The 21,490-nt window shown below is 36.5% G+C and overlaps 1 protein-coding gene across 1 annotated transcript in view; it reads right to left on the bottom strand.

Annotated features, from left to right (window-relative positions):
- Nucleotides 1–21,102, bottom strand: part of LOC113404129 (alpha-mannosidase 2) — a 69,073-nt gene extending 47,971 nt beyond the window's left edge. Inside the window, exons 1-2 of the mRNA XM_026644904.2 lie at nucleotides 20,952–21,102; nucleotides 19,358–19,488 (exon numbers count right to left, since the gene is read on the bottom strand). Coding sequence (XP_026500689.2) covers nucleotides 19,358–19,484 — 127 coding nt within the window. The 5' untranslated portion in view covers nucleotides 19,485–19,488; nucleotides 20,952–21,102. The remainder of the gene's footprint in view (nucleotides 1–19,357; nucleotides 19,489–20,951) is intronic.
- Between the last annotated feature and the right edge of the window lie 388 nt (nucleotides 21,103–21,490).

Genomic DNA, 21,490 nt, shown 5'->3' with positions numbered 1-21,490 from the left:
GGCAATCTCGTCCTCAATACTTAACTGCAATGTAAATACGCGTCAAACACGAAAGATTTAAACTTCCTCATAAAATTGCTATTAGTTTATACGTCTCGTCTTACCTTTTTCTTTCTAGGATAGAAGATGGTTCTGAAAGAATAATTAGCACAAACACAAATAACACAAACACATACTTTACAAGAACAGACGAAGAAAATAATGAATATTGAAATTGATTTCTCATTTATGCCACAAGTCAAATCCATCGCCATCGTGCTATTTTACCGTTTCGATCATTTTAAAACAATAATACATGCTAAAATTTAGATAAAAAATATAAATTATTAGGAAGCAGCGTAAGCCTAGCGAGGACACTGTTGGACTGCAAAGCAAACGTTTGATCCACAGCAGATCTATATATTGAATTAATATAATTTGTTATTTTGTATAATGATTCAATTTTTTATCTTTAAAAACAAAGGAAATATCACTTGAATGAATTTACACGCAACTTAAAAAGTTAAAATAATTATTTTTTTGAGTTTTATCCATTCCCTGCGTAGCCTCCATTGGAGCCTAATTCTACATACCCATTCGTACATTTTCATCTTCAAAACTGAAGAATTTGCATACAACTCATCATCCCCAAATTTACCTCTTAAGAAGGCTGAAGTAAAGATAAAGTACCGTCCCTGGGGTTCAAGCTAGATTTGTAACAAATTTCATCAAAATCCTTTCGGTGATTAGTTAGATATAAAAAACTAACCTATGTCGTCTCTTGGGCTTTCAGCCTGTATACCAAATTTCCGCTAATTCGGTTCAGTGAATTGTCCGTGAACGCGTAGCAGATAATCAGACAGACAGAGTTACTTTCTCATATACAGTTTCTGCATATAAATAAATAAATCGCTAGCATCAGCTGCTCGGTATATACCGAAGATTTAAAAAAAAGTAATCGCCGCATTACCACGAGTTAACAATGGAACGAGCTTCTTGCGCTGTTCCCGCTCTATTATATTACACTACACGTCTTTCACGATATCGCATACGGATTTACACCTGTAAGTACTTTTATCCGCTACTTCAGAGACCCAATACTTCGATTCATAATACTTACAGTGGAATCCGTTTATAATGACATCAAAGGGAATTGACAAACACGTCATACTAACCGGACGTCATACAAAGCGTTTTGTGAAAAAAATAAAAATATATTTTTTACTATGTATTTATATACTTAATACTTATGTATTTTAATAGAGAAACATAGTATATTAAATCCAAATTGCAGGTAAAAGTACCTACGATACGTGTATGTACTATAGTTTGTATTTATTAATGTAAGTATTCTGTAATTTTTGTCTGCTTTTTTCATTTTCTTTTGTAATAACAGTGCTATGAACAAATCTGCAGCCTTTAATGCCTCGATCGAAAACTGTGAGAAGGCAAGTCCCCAAAAATAACAATACACTACCATTTGGACAGGTTTATTGATTGGTAGCAATTTACTAATTATGTTTTGAATGTAAACATTTCTTCGTGTGTTATGTTTAGTATAAAGAGTACAAAATAATATAGTATCTCGTGCACTTTAGAAGATATTCTACCGGATTTCCAAGCCTGTGGAACATTGTGTCGAGCATGTAGCGGTTGCGTCTCAGGAAGTGTGGCGGACGCGAGAGACGCCTCGCTTAGATCGGAACCTCTATAAAGTCTTTTGTTTTATTTCCACACGACACTCTAATAGAGCGTTGTTTTTCAATATTAACATTAATAATATACTTACCGTTTCAGTAAACAGTTAATGAACGATAAACACGCCCAGTATCGGCTATCACGTCAGGTTTACCAACATGAGCCCAAAAAGCTCACCGACTACGTGTACTGATGATGAAACTGCAAACTAAACATGCTTCTATTCATCGAGTTAACTGCTTAAGTCTTAGCCAGGCTTTGGTTTTTCAGCCACGTTTAATAGTAAGTGTAGGATAACTCTTCCTGTATTTATTCACCGAGGTATAGTTCATTCAATGTTGTTTACACCTTTAAAGACGTATCACTCTGAATGTTACCCACATCAGATATTAATTTTAAGTGCTAATCTAAAGTTGATGCTGTAACTTTCTCAATAAATATGTATGTAATAAGTTAAATCTAGTGAGTACATGTGATGGCGTATAAGGCTCTACGGTCTGTACGGTAAGGTCTACACGAATTACTCTTTCCAATGTTACCACTCAACATGGTGAACACGAGCAAGCGAACGAGCAACTGTTCGTATGTGAGCGATATACAAGTAGTAGTACTCTGGAAATATAAGCTGTTTGTCGCTACGAATTTCTAAATGGTTACTCTCTGTGCGTTAAAATAAATATTTATTGAAACTAATTTGAAACAAATACTAGTTGAAATCCTAACCAGTATAGTTATTGAGAGTCGCTGAAGACGCAGCTTCAATGCAAAGAGAAGATAAATAAATAAATCACTGCGACCGTGCCACGCGAGACAACACGAAAAAATCTCCGCTGCAAGCTACAGTATTTAAATCAGTCGTTTTATTGCTACTTCCGTCCACTTTTCACAGCAAGCTGAGCTAAATACGAGGCAGCGTAGCGACGAAAATGTTCAAAAGTTAATTAAACGACGTTATTTCTGACCTTTGTAAAATTAAGGGCGTAAATTAAAAAGGTCGGATATTAAAATATTCTTAAGATTATGTGAATAATGAAAGTATCCCTGTATACGTAGTGTGAAGCTCAGTACTGGTACTGAGCTACATGAAAGGATTCGGTAGTAAATCTCAACCGGCTTCCTCAGATTGGTATATTTTTACAACTTATTTTTGTTATCTATTTATGTTTCTCTATAAATATTGTAATCAATTCTGCTTAATTTAGTTTGTACACTCGTCACTTTGTAGTTTTTGAAAACATTTTGGCATAAATATTTAACGTAGAAGTGCTGTATACACACAATAAGAACTAAGCTTAGTTTACATTGCCTTCTTCTTTAAGTTCACAATTTGTTTGGAAATAGTGAGACTTTAGATATTAATTAATCGACGAGGCGATTTAAATATTACTTTGAATTGCGTAAGTCACAGTAAAAACATACAAAAATGATAGTTTCGTTTTATTTTTATAGGTTCCATTGAAAACTACTAATTATTATTTAAGTAAGAATCGTTCAAACAACAAAATGCTAGGTTGTATTTCTATGACGGACATAGCTATATGACTTGTATTTATATTTTTTTACTTCTGATACTTAGTGATGGCAACGTACACGGAGGATAAACGTCACTATAAGCGTTTTCAAGGGAGGGACATAACTACGCCAGACGAACAAAACATACCGTAGATTCGTTGGAGTCGAAAAAGATGTTCTGCGATTAAAAACGCTCTCTATTGGCGTTTCGACACGAAGAATTTAGCAAATGTATGTATATGTCTGGTAGGCCGTAACCTGGTTATATATGTTAAGTGCCTTACTGTGACCCTTGCCAAGGCGGGACGGATTGCCCGATTAAGTAAAATATATTAATGTGAAGCACTCACATTTAAGTCAAGTGGTAATATTGCGAAACATAAAATCTCATTTAACTTAATCAACTCGTCACGTGACACACGGGTCGTGCCGCCGCGATATTATAACCGTATTTTACGGCTCACTAACTCCATGCGGTTTGCAAGCCAGCCGGCTACATGTGTAGCAATTAGCACTAAGAGACATTATATGTATCTTAAAAATGAGACTGAATAAAGGCGATTTTTGAATAATTAGCACAATTATAGGAAAGTACAAGTTTTTTATTAATTACCCGGTAGGTAGTCATTATAAACTTTTGTAAAAAAAAAAACGAAGCGCAGAAAAAACTTACGCTCCTAAATAAGGAGGTCGTATTTGTCTACGGTAAGTGAACCCTGGAGCGTGATGTGATTGTATTGCTTTTATTGCATCGACAAGCAGCTCCGCGTGTAATCCAAAGAGCAATGTGAAACTAGTGAAAACAAACCAAGCCGATAACGGACTCCCATTAGGAGCGGCGTTGTATCCATTGAGAGGAACGCGCGCCGCTAAGCTGCCCGAGAGCCTCGCAATTAATTTGCGGACCAACGGTTTTCTATTTACTCGGCACTAGTTTTGTGGTACACTCGCAGACAAAATTCTACAAAATCGTCAAAATCGCGTGTCCGTCGCCGAAACTTCTGCTTTCAAATATATTAACTCGCATTACACCATTTATCAGAGATTTATTAATATTAACGGGGGGAAATGAATTGCAAACGAACAATGCACTGAATTCTCATACGAATGCCAATTTCACGAGAACGGGCAGCCTCCAAGAGCGGCTCGGATAATGTGAGTTAACAACATAAAAACATTGCGCGAAGTCGATGGCTTATTATTTTCAATAGATTATTAATTATTTATATAGTCCGACACACAATACAAATTTATATTTCATGGAAATCACTATTACGAGTTTAATTGTAGTACATGTCTGGATGAGATAATGCTAGATATTGTAAAGTATTACAAATCCCGAACGAGGCTATCGTAAGGCTAGAGAGCAGTTGTAGGGAAAACGACTTAACGGCTAAGGGCTTCTTATTGTCACTTACCCCGGCTGAGGGTTTTGTCGGTGAACAGTTCACAGCGTGTTATTTTTTTTGCAACTAAGGTATCGATAGATAAGAATCCTTTGTTTTTAGTTAAATACAAAACCGTAAACGAGCGTTTAAGTTTCTGTTTCGTAATTCTTTCGATAGAACATAATCGGATCGCTTGACACTTCGTGTGACGCAGACCCGCGGACGTCGTGGACTCACAGTATGTATACGAGTAATACGGGTGGGTCCTAATCCTGTATTTCTATGCGACGTGGTAGGCTTTACTCAGCTTTGATTCCGAGCCGTCGTGCATCGTGCGCTTTGCGATCGAATATGAATTCAACTCCATTAACCATCCACATAAACTAGGAAATGTACGGATTTGAATTGCGAGAGACCAGAGGTTTATAGTGCTATTGAAAACTCAGTTTTCTATTGCATCGGATCGATAAGTTCAAAAAACAAAAATATATGAAACAATATTAGCATGGAAGTATATATAAGTTATATTCATTACAGTTAGTTAAAAAGCTAGTGACGAATATGTGTACACTTTACAGTAATTTTATATGAAATAAGCTGCCCTCAAGTAATATTATATTATAATCGGCCACCTGGATGTCGATAACTAATAATGTAATTACATATGCATATCCTTCAACTCAACTGTAATGCCAATAAATGAGCGCTGTGGACGGCGCGGCGCGAGCGTGTGAAATGTTTGTACCGCATATGAATACAGAACATTATTTTACGAGTTCAGTCAACGAAACACGTCCATAAACAAACATTCGCGACGGGGCAAAATACTAAAATCGTATAAAGTCATCCATCATTCGCGGCGCGCTAGCTGAGGCTCTGAACTTATCGCTCGCCACAGAGCATCCGAAATCCTTTCGCACCACGCCGCGGAGGGACCTCTATAGTACTCGCGGAGCCAGAAAACATGACGTCTTAAGAAATTACATCCTAAGAAACGTACATCGATTGGAATTTAAATAAGGCAAAATAAGTTTAATCTATTCCAAGACAGTCAATTCTAGGAATTTTCTTAAATTTAATGATTGGGCGACTGTCGGAATTCACAAGAGTAGGCAGAGGTTGTATGAACTTTATAGTGAAAGATCATACAACCGGTCTTTTTCATTTATCAGTTATATTAGTGCCTACTCTAAACTATTCAAACGTGTATGTCATACAGCTAAATCATTAAATATAAAAAAATATATATTGATGCACCTGATAAAATTAAAATGACATGGAAAATTATTAATTGCGAAACTGGAAGAGTGAAAAATAACATCTCCGACTTTAGCTTATCTATTGATAACAATTTATTTTCCTCAGATCGGGATGTTGCAACTGTTTTTGAAAATTTTTTTGCTGACATTCCATTTTCGACTACTAACTCATTAAATTCCTCTCCTACCGTTGCTGAATCATTATTAAAAAACAATGTGGAAGAATGTAATATTAGTTTTAAATTGAATACAGTAAGTGTAAATGATGTAATTAGTTCCTTCAGATCACTAGATATTAAGAAAACGGCCGATCTGTGGGGGATCTCTGTTAAGGTAGTCAATTCAATAACTGATGTAATCGCACCCTACCTTGTCACTATATTTAATAATTGTGTCCTTAGTGGCGTGTTTCCTGACCTCATGAAACATAGTAGAGTATTACCAATATTTAAGTCAGATAGTACATCAGACCCCAACAACTATAGGCGCATCTCTGTACAACCAACTCTTAGCAAGATCTTTGAAAAGTTATTACTAAATCAAATGCTAGTAAATTTTATCAATAACAAGTTGCTACACAAGAAACAATTTGGATTTACAAGGGGTCGCTCGACAACTGACGTTGGTGTTGAGCTCGTTAAAAATATTTACAAGGCCTGGGAGGAGTCACAGGATGCCTTAAGGATATTTTGTGATTTATCTAAAGCCTTTGATTGTGTGCAACACGAAACTTTGATCAGGAAGCTACGTCATTATGGAATTAAGGACACTGCACTCAGTCGTCTGATTTCGTATCTGAGCAATCGGATTCAGAGGGTTGATGTAAATGGAAAGAGATCTCCCGGGTCTCCAGTTACTGTGGGGGTCCCTCAAGGATTAATTCTTGGACCATTTCTCTTCCTTGTTTATATAAATAACCTGCCACATCTCCTAGGTGATAAACTCGAGATAGTATTGTTTGCTGATGATACTTCTTTAATGTTTTTTAATGTAATTTAATATTATGTATATACGCAAAAACATAAATGATTTTCCCACAAATTATGACGTACATTCTATTAATACTAGGACCAAGAATAAACTTGTTACTCCAAGTACCCGATTACACAGGGTTCGTAACTCTTCTTTGGGGCAATGTATACGTTTTTACAACAGGATCCCAGAAAACGTTCAAAACTATTCAATTATAAAATTTAAAAGAATCGTTAAAGAGCGTTTGTGTGCTAAAGGATATTACAACACTAATGACTTTTTAGTTAACTGCACACCTTGGGAATGAAATCATCGCCTCCAGGCTGTTTCATATAACTAAAATATAATAATTATTGTACATGTAACATGGACAAATAAAATATCCCGCTGAGTTTCTTTCGCCGGTTCCTCTCAGGTCCGAGGTGTTAAATTCCGAACCGGTGTTAGATTTTTGACTATCAATAAGCAGGTGTAAACACTTCTATATTGATAAAGATTTTTGACTTTGACTTTGACTCTATATAACAAGGCAAGGCGTTTTGTAACCAACTATTTCTAACGGTTCCCGTGACACCTATTGCACGTTGATGGTACTATACCGAACGATGATAAACAAGTACGAAAAGGAAAACAAAGAAATAATATAATATATATGCGTTCTGTTATACCGAATCTATTTTGATGAATAATAAATAGCCTAGTACTATTGAAACAACTCGACGAACACAAATTGATACTCGCTATAAATATATCCAAAGCCGATAATACCGTGTTTACAGACCGTGTGATGCTTGTGATGATGACCACTACTCGCGATGTAACTGAGATCTTTGTTCACGTTACTATACAAATTAAATGTTTAGAACTTATTTAATTTGAACACATCAAAGGGACGCGCGGTACCTTTTTATTAAAAGTGTAATACGCTGTCATTATTTTGTAAAAGTATTAAAATCCATTGATAAAGACATTTTGTAACTGAGTTGAAATGAAACTTTCTAATTAAAAAAACGTCAAAGATGAACAATACGAGCTCGTTCAGGACGAGTTGCACCTCTCAGGGCTTAGTTGCAGGATTCCGACTGTCCCCGTTCGGGTCAGGACAGGAGTTAACAACAATTAATTTTACATAATTTTCAATAAAAAGTTAGACAAAGGGTTAACTTTTCTATTAAGTTTTACTTGTTTTATTTCCTCGCAGTGCCAAATACAAAGCTGAGCGCGACGCAAACTTTTTGAATAATATATTTCTAAATGAAAGCTAGACGTAAATACTTTTGCAATCGACGCAAAACCAACTTCAAAACATATAATTTAATCTTTTCAATTTTGAAATAAAGTTAATTATGACATTTGGAAGGAATCTTACGCACACAAAGAATTACATGTTGAACATTACTGGTTTTGAATGCGATCGACGCACAGGCCAAGTCAGCGACTAGTGACGACGTGCGAGTGATATTGTTTATGGTCGCAGTACTGCAATAAGAAGTATCTGTTGTTGCAACGCGGCTGCCCCCGGCGGGGCCAATTGAGTTGGATGAGCGGCTTGCGACGCCCGGCGGTAGATTATCTATAAACAGTAACAGCTAATATGGTGTCGCGTCAGAGGATACGCGTAAGGTGGGTCGTGATGTCGACAACGTGCCTGTGTATTTTAATCCAAAACCTGCAATTATGTCGCAAAGTCGTCGCAAGCTTCGTACGGTAAATATGTGGCAACGTCAGAATTAAACCCGAACGTAACTAGCCGGCTAGCTTGATGACAGAAGAGAAAGCCAAACACAAAGCCATGGTCGCCTCTCCGCCGGGAACGAATCATATTCTTTTTTGCATTGAGTCTGTCAAGCCAGGGGCACGACGGTCTTCCTCGTCGATGCTCTTTTTGGTAACCCCGAGATGTTTAGACGTTTTTTACGCGTTGTGTGATCCCTGTATAAGCTGTGTTTTAATTACAGTCCATATTATTTACCATTTATTTACTCTTCGAATGTTTTGTTTCAAGTTGTTGATTTTATATAAATATATGTGTGCATTAACTGTTAAAATTGAATGTTTTTTACAGGCTTCAGGAAAACACGCGTCACGCGCAACAAACAGTTATATCGCTCAGGTGTAGATTTTCTTTGACGCCGCGTCACTGGCGTTCCTTTGACACTCGTTAGAGCCCTTATAAATACAAAGTAATTAAAATAGCGAAACATATTACGAACGAACTTGTTCCAGACTCTTAGCTAGTGTGCTGTTCATCAAATTCAATACACAAAATAAATAAAAGGACCCGTTGTCAGTCGAGAAAACTCTTTTTTATAAAATATTCTGCAGAATGCAGAATTTCATGATTATTGAGCACTTCCGTATCAAAGGCAGAAGTTGTGTTCGCCGCCGCCCGCGCCGTCACCACTCACGGGTGTCAGGAAACATAGTTTACGTCCACGCGAAACGGCATGTGTGACGCGGAACAATTACGTATTACGAGTGCAAACTAAAGCCATTCGTTAACGACAAGTTTAGCGACTGAGGAATTGGAGCTTAATGAAATTATTTCAGTATCGCTCAGTAAATATACAAATATACATTTTTCAAATTTACTCTATCGAGTGCATTTCATATCAAATATAATAAACATGATAGTCGCTGTAAGACTTTTTATGTTAAATTTATTACGGAATCTAAATAAATGATAATGCCTACGATGATGTCAACCGGGTCGAGTTGCGGTCGTAACACTATCAATCTCCCACATCAGGCGCTATTGAGACTTTATTGACATAAAAACACCAATGACTTTAATCCGGGATCTTAACGCCAGGATCCCGAGATCAGCGCCATTACAGGCCATTAGCCCAAGAGGCGTAAACATTTGTATTAACAGTACGTACCGAGGTTTAGGTGTGTATGCATTAAGGTAAGTTTAGAGTTGTTATGAATCTAAAATATATATTATATAATATTCATAAAAATAAAAGAAGTTTATTCAATAAAAATGCAGATACTTAAGTTATATAAGACATCAATTTTATTCAAGGTACATTGGCGAACAGGAGCTCAGCTTTTAGCTGCTATCCAGTGCATCTCTCAGTTCATATACAGCCATCAAAATGTGAGTTAGTTGTACTCGCACTTCATAGAAGAAATCACTCATGGTTGGCAAATAGTACAAAACGCATAATAAAGAAAGTTATAAACAAAATATATGATCACCACACACTCAAGGAGTAACAAAAAATAAAAAAAGCTAGTCTTTAAACTTACAGTGTACATTTTTAACGTTAATATTTTCAATAAAAAAAAACGAAAAAATAATTTATAAGTATGAAACAAATAAAAAAAGATGAATAATACAAGCATAGATTACACATCTTTTGGTATTAAAAGTTCTAATGGTTTCTTAATCGATTCTTTAAATTATCTGAAGCAAACGAATGTTTAGAATATTTTATATAAGCCTTAAACATAAAGTTACAGATAAATCTCCCAAGAAGTCAATGAACTCCACGACTGCAAATAGAATATAATTATTCTGAATCTGTGCAAGAAATGGGTGCTCTATTCAGGTGATTCATTTCAGGTCCTCTTCCGGTTTTGATATGTAAAGTAATATCCTTGTGAACGGTATTCTTTTGTTTGCTGATGATATATCAGTACTCGTAACAGGTCACACACAAAAAAATCTCACGACTACGTAAAAATACGTTATCACTGATAAGAACGGTCCCAACAAACAATGCGGTTTTTACTTCGACAAAACCAAAAAGAGTCACCGCTAATTTTCTCGCCGGAAGAATCTACATTCCGAGGCAATGGATTCCTAAGGTTTAATTAAATTTTGTATAAAGACGTTACAAAGTGATTTTTTATTTTACAAACTCATTTTTACATTTGACGGCTTTACAAACAAAACGAAATAACGACTCACATACAAACTGCCAACCCCGATTTAGAACTTCCGAAGTCACTTCTTCGCGAGAGACGTCACGCGTCTGCACCCGAAATGGACACTAATCCGTATATTTTATATTTTTAGTTTCAGCATGTCGGCTGACCTATGTTGCATGTATTGTTTTGCTTAAAGAGATACATATGAAAACATAAAATATAAGACCATCCAAGGACGATCTACAATTTATAAAACAACACAACGATACTCGCCAGGGTCGCCCAACACCATGTAAAGACCACCTTTGTAAAGAATTACCAATTTAAGGATACTTGATTTAAAATTAACTATCTTCCGTAGAACGCAATATTTATTCCGATGACTCCCAACTTGAATATATAAATTTAATAATTTACATTTAATTGCGTATAACAATAATATAATAATATCAAGGGTGAGTGAGCCAGTGTAATCACAGGCACAAGGGACATAATATCTTAGTTCCCGAGGTTGGTGGCGCATAGGTGATATAAGGAACTTACAGCGCCTTTGTCACAAAAAATAAATGCAATGCCATAAAAAAAAACATAAAATTATTTACCGTGAGCATGAAATTCAGTTACTTTATTTGTAACTAAATTTCATGCTAGCGATGAGATTTATTCAATATCGAATAGGTATTTCAGTTGAAGTGCGCTTCGATCGTTTCGGAGCGTTTCATATTCAAAATCATAATTACATTCAAACTAACTTGCTGATGCTTTAAATGCATAATTTGATATAATTATAGTTTATTAATTGATAACACGAATCATCACATACACACGAATTATTTCGTTTTAATAATGGCTCCCTGATTAAATTTACCAATGCATATATATAATTGATTATTAATAGATATATTGACTGCCGAGCCGAGAGAGTTCGCCTGAATTGTAAAATATCATATTCATCAATCAATTAGTTAAATTAGTGAGTGAGAAGAACTGAGTATTACAGTGCGTAATCCGTAATACTACTATTTATCCGATATTGTATGATTCAACTTACTCGACTGCAGACGAATGCTGTAATCTCAGATTGTTACATTACAGAGGAACGCTCGTCAGTCAATATATTAACAACCAATTAAATATATGTATGTATGTGGTACAGTACTGTAACGTAATTCTCAAAATCTAATCTTAGATTGTTACATTACAGGGGAGTTCTCTCGGTGACGGACCGCTCCTAACTTTTACTAACTTGTTCGAAGTCCCTTTGTGAGATGTTTGTAACACGTTTGTCATTGAAGATATAGATATACAAATATCGCGCCCGGTAACTGAACACAGGGTGATTCTCAAAACAAAAATATAATTAGTCGCAGACATGTTTTTGTCTGTACTCGCACACACTTGTCATGTATGATTTTTTGCTCTCGCTCGGAATTATTGAGAGCTCTGCCGGTAACGTCGCTCGGACTCGACCTGGACACGGATATAGTTTCTCAGGAATGAAATGTATTTGTACACAAGATAGTTGTTTTACTAGCCACCTTTAATCAGCTAAGTGTGCATGTACTCATAGTAGCAGATAGATATCAATATCGTCTCAACTTGTATATAATTATGACTTGCTACTAAATATGTATATAGATTATATGATAGAAACTTTTGTTAACGACTTGACGAGACAAAGATGTTCCTCGTGAGATATGTTATCCAGTAGCTTCGCTTAGAACTGACTCTGTTCTTTTGCTGAATTGCAAGGTCGAGGTCGGAACGATCGTTACGTACGTATAGAAGTGCACTAAAACGATCAATAAATGTCATCTGCAAAGTAGCCTCATGTGATATATTTGCCCTACCCCGCGACCTCTTCGCATTCAACTTGCATGGTGGCTTGGTTGCTTTGCCGGAGGTTGGCAACGTTCCGTTTGAAACGGTCAACGTTTACGAGTTTCGCTTCCATTACGCGCAAAGAGGCGCCGACCGCTTTAGTATTAGCATACATCGCTCCGGTGTATGCATAGAGACGGCTAGAAGTCATATCAATAATAAATTGAAATAAAATGTCAGGCTATTTAGGGGTCTCCACATCTGCATTATGAAGCGGGCGGAAGCGTCTCCGACGTGGTATCATCAAACTATTCAGCGACAGCGCTCTGTTATTGATGACTCCCTCAGCAGAAGATGCGGCGGCATTATGGATTCCACGTTGTGGTGGCTTCTGCTTCGATTAGCCCTGGCAACCGTGCTCCGTCGTGTACGTATGTTTCTGGTATGTATATTGTAATGAATTTTTATGTTTTTATATTTAATTAAGATCATAGATATTCTCACATGTTAAAGATTACGGATTTGAAAATATTTTTAAATATCAACATTGATATTTTAAATTAAAAAAATCATAATATTTACAATTAACATTGATTACGGCCGTTTACTTTTTGCAAAGGATAAATGAGTGTCTATTGCAACTACAATTACAGGAGTGACATTTATTATTACGTTATAAAATTAATGATTTCCTTTGTTTCAATGTATATGTTGGTGACCAAAATAAATAAATAAACTTATTCAATAAAATATTCATTCTCATCCAATCCATTAACATAAAATAAAAACTCTGCTTAATACGAATAATCAATAATCCGGTCGCAGATTAAATAGAACTGACAATACTATTATTGAGCTCTAAGCCAGACGTTAATAACTTATATTAACGTCTCATCTCTCACTCGGGTTTATTTTATCAGTGTAGAACTACTGAATGGAATAATATTTCAATTATTTCAGCTCAAAACTCGTCGTTACAAAAATAGTGTCGTGAGCTATGTATAAGATTTTGTTGCTCTGAGTTTTATACAGATCTTAATCTCCGGACATCGTTCCGGTAGAGGAGATTTAGGCTTCCGCCTCGCAAACTGCGTTTTCCTTCAAACTAGATTATTTTTTGTCCTTTGCATCCATTAATATAGATCAGTACGCTCACGAAGGCGCGCCCACGATGCTAAACTATCGTTCTGCTATAACAAATATAATCTAACTTGTATTTTTGCTGCCTTCATTCTTACATTAGTCATTTCACGCAGTGTAATCTTGTAAGTGCGAGCGCCACACAAATGCACGCCGATAATGAAGCGTGAAGGAACGCGCCTTCGTGAAGGAATATATCCACACCCTTGGAGCCTCAGCAAACGCATAGTAGCAGGAAACCGAACCACCGGCGAAAGCATTCGAATCGCTTTCCGTGTGTCAGCTCACACACACATTCGAGATGTTTTAATTTATTTAGTGGTAAGCACATCGACTCTGCTTCTTTCTGGACTGGAGCTTGCTCACTCGCTGCTGCCTAATTCGACTGGCGAGTGGACGACCAACCAGAATCCTCCGGCACATCTGATGATGATGATGATGTAGTACATAAATGTTAATCGAAAGCGCGAAGGTAATATTGTTAATTTAAGAAAAAACCATCGAGATTGGAAATATTTCCTTCATATATATGTAGATTACAAATCCGATTAAAGAGTTCGTTAGCGAATAATTGGCCGAGCGATAACGCAGCGGTTACCGACGTAAGTAGCTCGCAGCCCACGCATGGAGCTGCTGCAATTTTATATCCTTGAGATACAGACAACGCACGAACTAGTTGTGTATATATATAAATATATACAACAAATACATTGGGAAGTTAAGTTAGCCGAGTTAAGTAATTATAATTTTTTACACCGGCATCCCCATAAAAGCAGATTTTCGTAAAATCCATTCCTAGCTCATTTCATAATAAGAGCATTTCATAAAAGCAATACAATTATTATGCTTTTAACGGAAATAATCAATATATTAAAAATAAAAACAAATATTATTCCTAATGTTTGTTGCGAGGCAATCTTCCGAACTCCAGAGTTCGGAACAGGGTCTCTGGAGACTGAGAATTTGAACACGACACTTAAATTCAGACTTTCGGATTCTATAGCTACAGCTAGCGAAGAAAAGAAGTTCTCAATAACCCAAGACAAGACGATTTTCAGTTGGTAGTTGGCACCATCCAAAAGTCCCACACGAACCGCGCTCTCGGCCGGGAGGTTGCTTACGTCGTATTCGTACTATATTCAAAATAAGACTGTAGAATATCAGACAGCAGCTGTAGATAAAACGAAAAATTAATATTTTTTATTGAGCTGAGTATGACGCAATAACACCAAGCTGTAATTAAGTCGTTACCGAGTAACACGGCATAGAAACTGTTTTTGTCGTAGATTTAAAAAAAAAAACACGTAAACCAACCAATTAAAATAATGTATTTCTTGACACAAAAGACGTTGCCTACTTAGACACTTAGAAGATATTTTTATTTACATTTTACTGGAAACTCATCCGCCTGGACCACATTCTTGCATCAAATTGAAAAAGTACTAAATAGTAAAGTGTGAGTTTACCAAACGCGCATAAAATCGTGATTTTTATATGAATATAATAAAAAACTGATCGGCAATAGAGCTGTAAGTCTGCCCGGAGGAATCACTCATCAGTTATACCGACTACAGCCAAATGTTGTGCTCCAAAGTGCTGATGCCATCGCAGATACGAGTGAGAGGAGTTCGACCTAAGTATCCGTGATCGGACCTTAAAATATGTGCATTACATGTGTACATTACTGACGATATACTTTATTTTAAAATTAAATACACTCATCTATGGCACATTTTCATGTTAGCTTCTATTTATTGAGGATAACTTTTATAGTATATGGATAATACCGAATATATCGACGCGCTGTGGTACGTGGCGTACCACGGGTAACACGAGTAGGTACGATAAGTTAACGTTAACTGAAGACATTTCGGACAGGCATCGAGCAATACGAGCTCGCGACCGGCGCCTGCGGCCCGCAGTAAATATCATTATACTAAATATTTGACCGAACTTTTAATTAGCTGCCGCGTTGATACGCTCCAGCTACTCCGAGACGATGACGCCACGCGCATATTTCTAACGCTCTATCGAAACGAGACTGTTATAAATCATTTCATTTTATAAAATGCTTATTTTTAGTATTTGCCAATACGCGGAAGTCGAAATTAATAAAATAAATTTGGTATTATCGAAAAGTCGGCGGTGCAGTGACATAAATAACTATATCGATCTGTTCATTACTACGTCTACCATATTTCATGTTGCATATTCTTGCCTCTTGTTTGCTAAATACTTGCCAATCTGTGTATACGTTAACACTGTAGGTTTGTTGGATTTAAGATACGACTGCGCGTCACGTTTTGCCAATTAGATATATTTCTAATGAAAGTTAATAAAACTTCCCAAGTCGCCTAGGCCACAGCAGACTGAACGCATTGCATATATAATCATATCTGGTGGTTTTATTCGCGGGTGTCGCTAAAAGTTTTTTATTAGAACGCCAATTGTTCTTCCAGTCTCAAAATCTTTCCAAAAAATAGATATAATAGAGGGCACCCACACAAATGTAAGTACTTCATAACTTTGGTATACAAAGATTCTGTATTCAAGTATTCTGAATATAAACGCATTATTACGCGGCTAGTATGAGTTTCAAAGGCAATCTGCATCTGAGCAAAAGTCGTCACTGTCCCGCCCGGCCACACGTCCACAAGCCGGCCGCGGCTACACGCTAGATAACTAACTACGAGTTCGTAGCCGGACGAATGAGATTTACGATTAATGATTACCACGGCTCGATCACGACATTAAAACATTTTAGGGGACGTATGGAGCTTATTAGTGTTTGATGACGCAAACCGATGCACTCTTAACGAAATGAGAATTATATAATCTTATCTCAATATTGGTACATATATAATTTAATCCAAAATAATCCTGAATACTTTAAAAAGCAATAAAAACGAAACACTGCTCGTGTGTCAAGTTTAGAGTTTATTCCACCACGCTGATCCAGTGAGCGTCAGCATACACATGTGGCAGGATTTCCCCGACACGTGTTACCATACGACGTTTCACTTCACCGCATATAAAGGAGTTGAGTAATTATGTAAGCCGAGAGCCGAGATGACCCAGTGGTTAGAACGCGTGCATCTTAACCGATGCAACCGATTGCGGTTTCAAGCCCAGGCAAGCTCAACTGAATTTTCATGTGCTTAATTTGTGTTTATAATTCATCTCGTGCTCAGCGGTAAAGAAAAAAATTTAACGAATTTCTGCCATGTGGAATCACTAACCCGCATTGGAGCAGCGTGGTGGAATATGCTCCAAACCTTCTCCTCATAAGGAGAGGAGGCCATAGCCCAGCAGTCAAAGTCAAAGTCAAAAATCTTTATTAAATATAGAAGTGTTTACGCTTGCTTATTGATAGTCAAAAATCTACCACCGGTTCGGAATTTAACACCTCGGACCTGAGAAGAACCGGCGAAAGAAACTTAGCAGGATTTATATATTTTTTTTACTTTATTTTTTATTTTCATGTTACAATAATAAACATATTTTTGATTTGAAGCAGCCTGGAGGCGATCATCTCATTCCGAAGGTGTGCAGTCAACTAAAAAGTCATTCGTGTTGTAGAAAGTGTCAGTGGGAAATTTACAGACTGTTAATGTTGTAATGTTGAGTAATTATATAAAACACCTGAATGTTCGGTTAACGTATCAGATAATATTTTTGTGGAACAGAGTTCATTGAAATAGAAATGGAATTGGCTATGTATTGGTATTCCTAAGCATATAGTATCGGACGCGTGCGACCGAGGAGTCGGGCAGTGAATTGAGCTGGGGAGTAATAAAACGCGTCGCGCCGCCCGCCTCCGGCAGCGCTTACGGATCCATGTTCCCTTGCGCGCGCGTCACTATGCCGCATATTATTCTATTGACCTGATCAAATAAATATGCGCGACCACTAACGGGCACCGAGCTCACTAACGCTACGAGCGATACATTGTGCATCGGATAATTTAGTCGTCACATATTGAATAAATTATAAGTACATAAGATATGAAAATAATCCTTATATTTCGTTTTACTAATCTCGATAGAAACCGGCGCAGCTCGATCGCCTAAATAGTGGTCGTTACCTTACCCCCTCGGCACCTTTCATTAATTTCAGTCTCATTTGATTGGTATCGCTTATGGCCGATTGGAAATCGAAGTAGACTCAATCGCCCGCGTGGCGACGACTTGAGCCGTGTAAGCAGTTATTGTGGCTAAGTGGCCGGCGTATGCGTGTACATCCCTCATTAAGTCATAATTAGTCCGAGGTGAAGTGTGAGCATTCATGTTAATTATGCTACTTAAGTGTGGTTCGATGTTTTTTCCTCTATTGGCATGCGTCATACCGCCGTACTGTATATGTAGAATTACTAAGACTTCAAATTGCCTCTTGCCGAATCGGGTTATATTTATGAACCGTTGGCTTGTTTACAAAGTTTTTGTCATTTTACCAAAGGTCTGTTGTCAAATGAATGTTATGTAATGTCTAATAGATTTCGGTTGAAAATATTATGAAAATTTTCAATCAGACGTTAATATTGAAATTTTTCCTGTACAACATGTATTCCACTGCATGACATGGAATTTAATTTTCATATCGTAGATTCCAATCCCGCGCGCTTGTCATAGCGTGTACATTTATTATTTTTACATGTATATTTAAGAGAGCCTGGATGGCCCAATGGTTAGAGTGGTTAGAACGTGTGCATCTTAACAGATGATTGCGGATTCAAACCCGGGCAAGACCACCGAATTATCATGGTGCATAATTTGTGTTTATAATTCATCTCGTGATCGGCGTTGAAAGAAAACATCGTGAGGAAAAACCGGATGTGTGTATATCCAACAACCTGCGTTGTAATAGATTCTTATCGATTTAAGAACGCAAGATTTTCGCCACAGGAAAAATACTCTTACTATATTATCTGTTATGTAGGTTAGAGACTCAATTTATCACGCTGACAGTGCGGCAACACACAGTTTTCAGATTTATAAATTAAACAAGCACGTGAAAACTCAGCGGTGCTTGTCCGCGTTTATTTATTTTTTGATTGAACTCACGGTCTTCGGCTTGAAACAACATTTTCTACCCGCTGGGCTAGATCGGCGCTTATTTTACTTAGAACTTAGGCAGATTCGAGATTATTTGGATTAGAATAAAATATAGTATTGATAAGCTGTATTCGCGGATTGAAGGTTTAACATTTTTAGCAGGCGTTGTCGGTCTGTGTTATTTTAGTTATTACCGCTGGTTAAAATGTTGCAATATATTATTATTTAATTTTGATTTGTGTGTTCATACACACTGAGCTCGTTAGCTCAGACATTATAAGCATCTGACAAAGAAGTTTTTCAAGCGAATTTGCCTCGTACCGAGTGGTGCCTTATCGCGGCGGAGCGTATATTTTATTATTAATTAGGACCGCTATGCTTAGTTTCCCTCTGCCGTGCATTAAATTGTTACATTGCTTGTTGACTCTAGCATATTTTGTATTACAATTTATTATATCAATAGATAACGCTATGTGTTGAATAAAAATGATCATAAATTTAGTTATTCTTAGTTCTTTACACGAATTTTCTTTTTATAATTGATATAGGTCAACATCACTCCAGCTTCGCTCCGCCGCTCAGCGCCTGTAACTGTTAAGAGATGTGCCTACTCACCGAGGCCCAGCTCGCCGTCTCATTCACGTTCCCGTGGACTCACCTGGTTTAGGGTAGGCCGGCGACACCGCGTAATAGTAGCAGTAGATGCCGAAGGCGAGCGCGATCAGCAGCAGCGCCAACACGCGAGTGGAGAACGGCCGGCACCTCAGAATGCGGAGTACGCGCATCTTGCTGCACATAAATAACATATCGCTGTTCACATCGCACAAGTATTGAAGCTATATATACCAATACATTGAGATTCATGTATATGCAATGATAAAACAAATAAGACGAAGTTACAATCATTTGAAAATAAATAAAAACGCATAGTGTCACATCCTGTGGAGCACAGGCGGAGGTGCTGCTTCTATCATTTCATGAGCACCTCATGTAAGCCAATTTGTCCATGTCAATTTGCAGTAGCAATTAAAACTTCGCAATTAAATATCGCAATGCCAACTTAATATAAACATGGAATGCTATAACAGAATACATCAGTGACATATTTAATTACCCAGTACAATTAACTAATACCAATTTATTAAAATAACTTTGATAAAGTTGGATGGCTACTATTTGAATTGTACTAGCACTGCAGTGACAAAAAAACATTACTGCATATATCGGAGACTACACAAGCATTGCTCCACGAGCATGACAATCAGCACACCGCTCATTTCAGCCAAGTACTCTTGTTATTTAGATTTTTGATTTTAAAATGTACTTGAAAGGCTCATAATCTCTGTACGGTCCGATAGAGGGGAAAATTATTATGACTGTATATTGTATCCCAGTGAATGTGTTTTATCAGACCCCCGGTCCATTTCTATACAATAGTCAACAGGCATACTTTTATCTCAGAAAACCAGTCTTCCTACAATAGTTACAGAGAAACATCAGGCACTGACTTCTACGGTAGCAGACAGAGGAATTCCCATCTTGTGTAAATCAAAGAAGGGTGATTTTATAAAACTGTCTAATACTTTTGCAATTCCGCATGAGATTCTATCTTCTTTCTCATTATTCAGTTTGGAAAAAAAAATATTTTGTTTACTGTTGCATATACAACTTAATACATGTACAATTTATTCAATTTTAAGTAATTTCATTGATGTAATTTTGCCTAGAAACTTTGGTTGACAAATTTTAAATTTTAATTATGTATACTTTATATTTTAAATATATGCGTAATTAATCTTATCATTAGCTACTTCTGTTGTGCTAACGCGATTAACATTTAATAAAAAAATATCTAAAAAATATGACACTAACTAAAGTTCATTAGTTTTTATATGAAAAAATCGAATTGATTTATTTGCAGAACGAAAATAAAAATCACTCATTTCGTAATATAGTTTTCAAGGGCACTTTAATTATTGTTATTGTACCGGGAAAGTTAACCGAAAAAAATTGACACTCGCAATTCCAGAGCGTTCATAAATTAGGGTAATTAATTAATAATTAATAGTTTCGCGGAGCATAATTTTAAATAAACTTTAATAAGACTAGAACACGCCTAAAGTTTCAAAAAGATATAAAAACAAATGACAACACTTCAAGTTTAAAAAAAAAACACCGCGTAATTCTTCTTCCAAAAGTTGTAAACATCTAAACAACTAAAGTCCGCACTGTTGAAATAAATTAATACTCACTTTAAATAAATTGTCTATACGAGTTAAACGTTACATAGCATTTAAAAAACAAATCGAGAGCATAAACATTAATAAAGAATTTCCGATAAATTACGATAAAGCGTTCTCGATCGCGAGGCAGTTCTACACTCGGAGAGGACAAGTTAAACAATATTCACTGTCATACTTATTGGTGGACACATTCTGTAGGGTTGCCATACTCATTTAACTGAGCTACTACGCTCTACCAAGCACATTTACAAAATAGTAACTGATACCCAAATCTAAACATATTGAGTATATTGGAAAAGTATTTGATTCACTTTATTTATTATATATATGATGTACCAAAATATTTCTTATACGTTGATATTTTCATCAATTTACTCTAGTAGAATTGTCAAAAAATACAGTATTTATTTACTTGCAACACTTTTCACATTGGTGCGTTCCGAACAACGTATTGTACGTTTTTGACGTTTAACAGCAGTGCCATTCTCAGCAAATAATTAAACAATTTTAAATATTACATTTATATTGCTATTCAATTTTTGTTTAAG

This window comes from Vanessa tameamea, chromosome Z (genome assembly GCF_037043105.1).
Source record: "Vanessa tameamea isolate UH-Manoa-2023 chromosome Z, ilVanTame1 primary haplotype, whole genome shotgun sequence".
In the NCBI taxonomy this organism is placed as follows: Eukaryota; Metazoa; Arthropoda; class Insecta; order Lepidoptera; family Nymphalidae; genus Vanessa; species Vanessa tameamea.
This window is presented reverse-complemented; position numbering and strand designations above follow the sequence as displayed.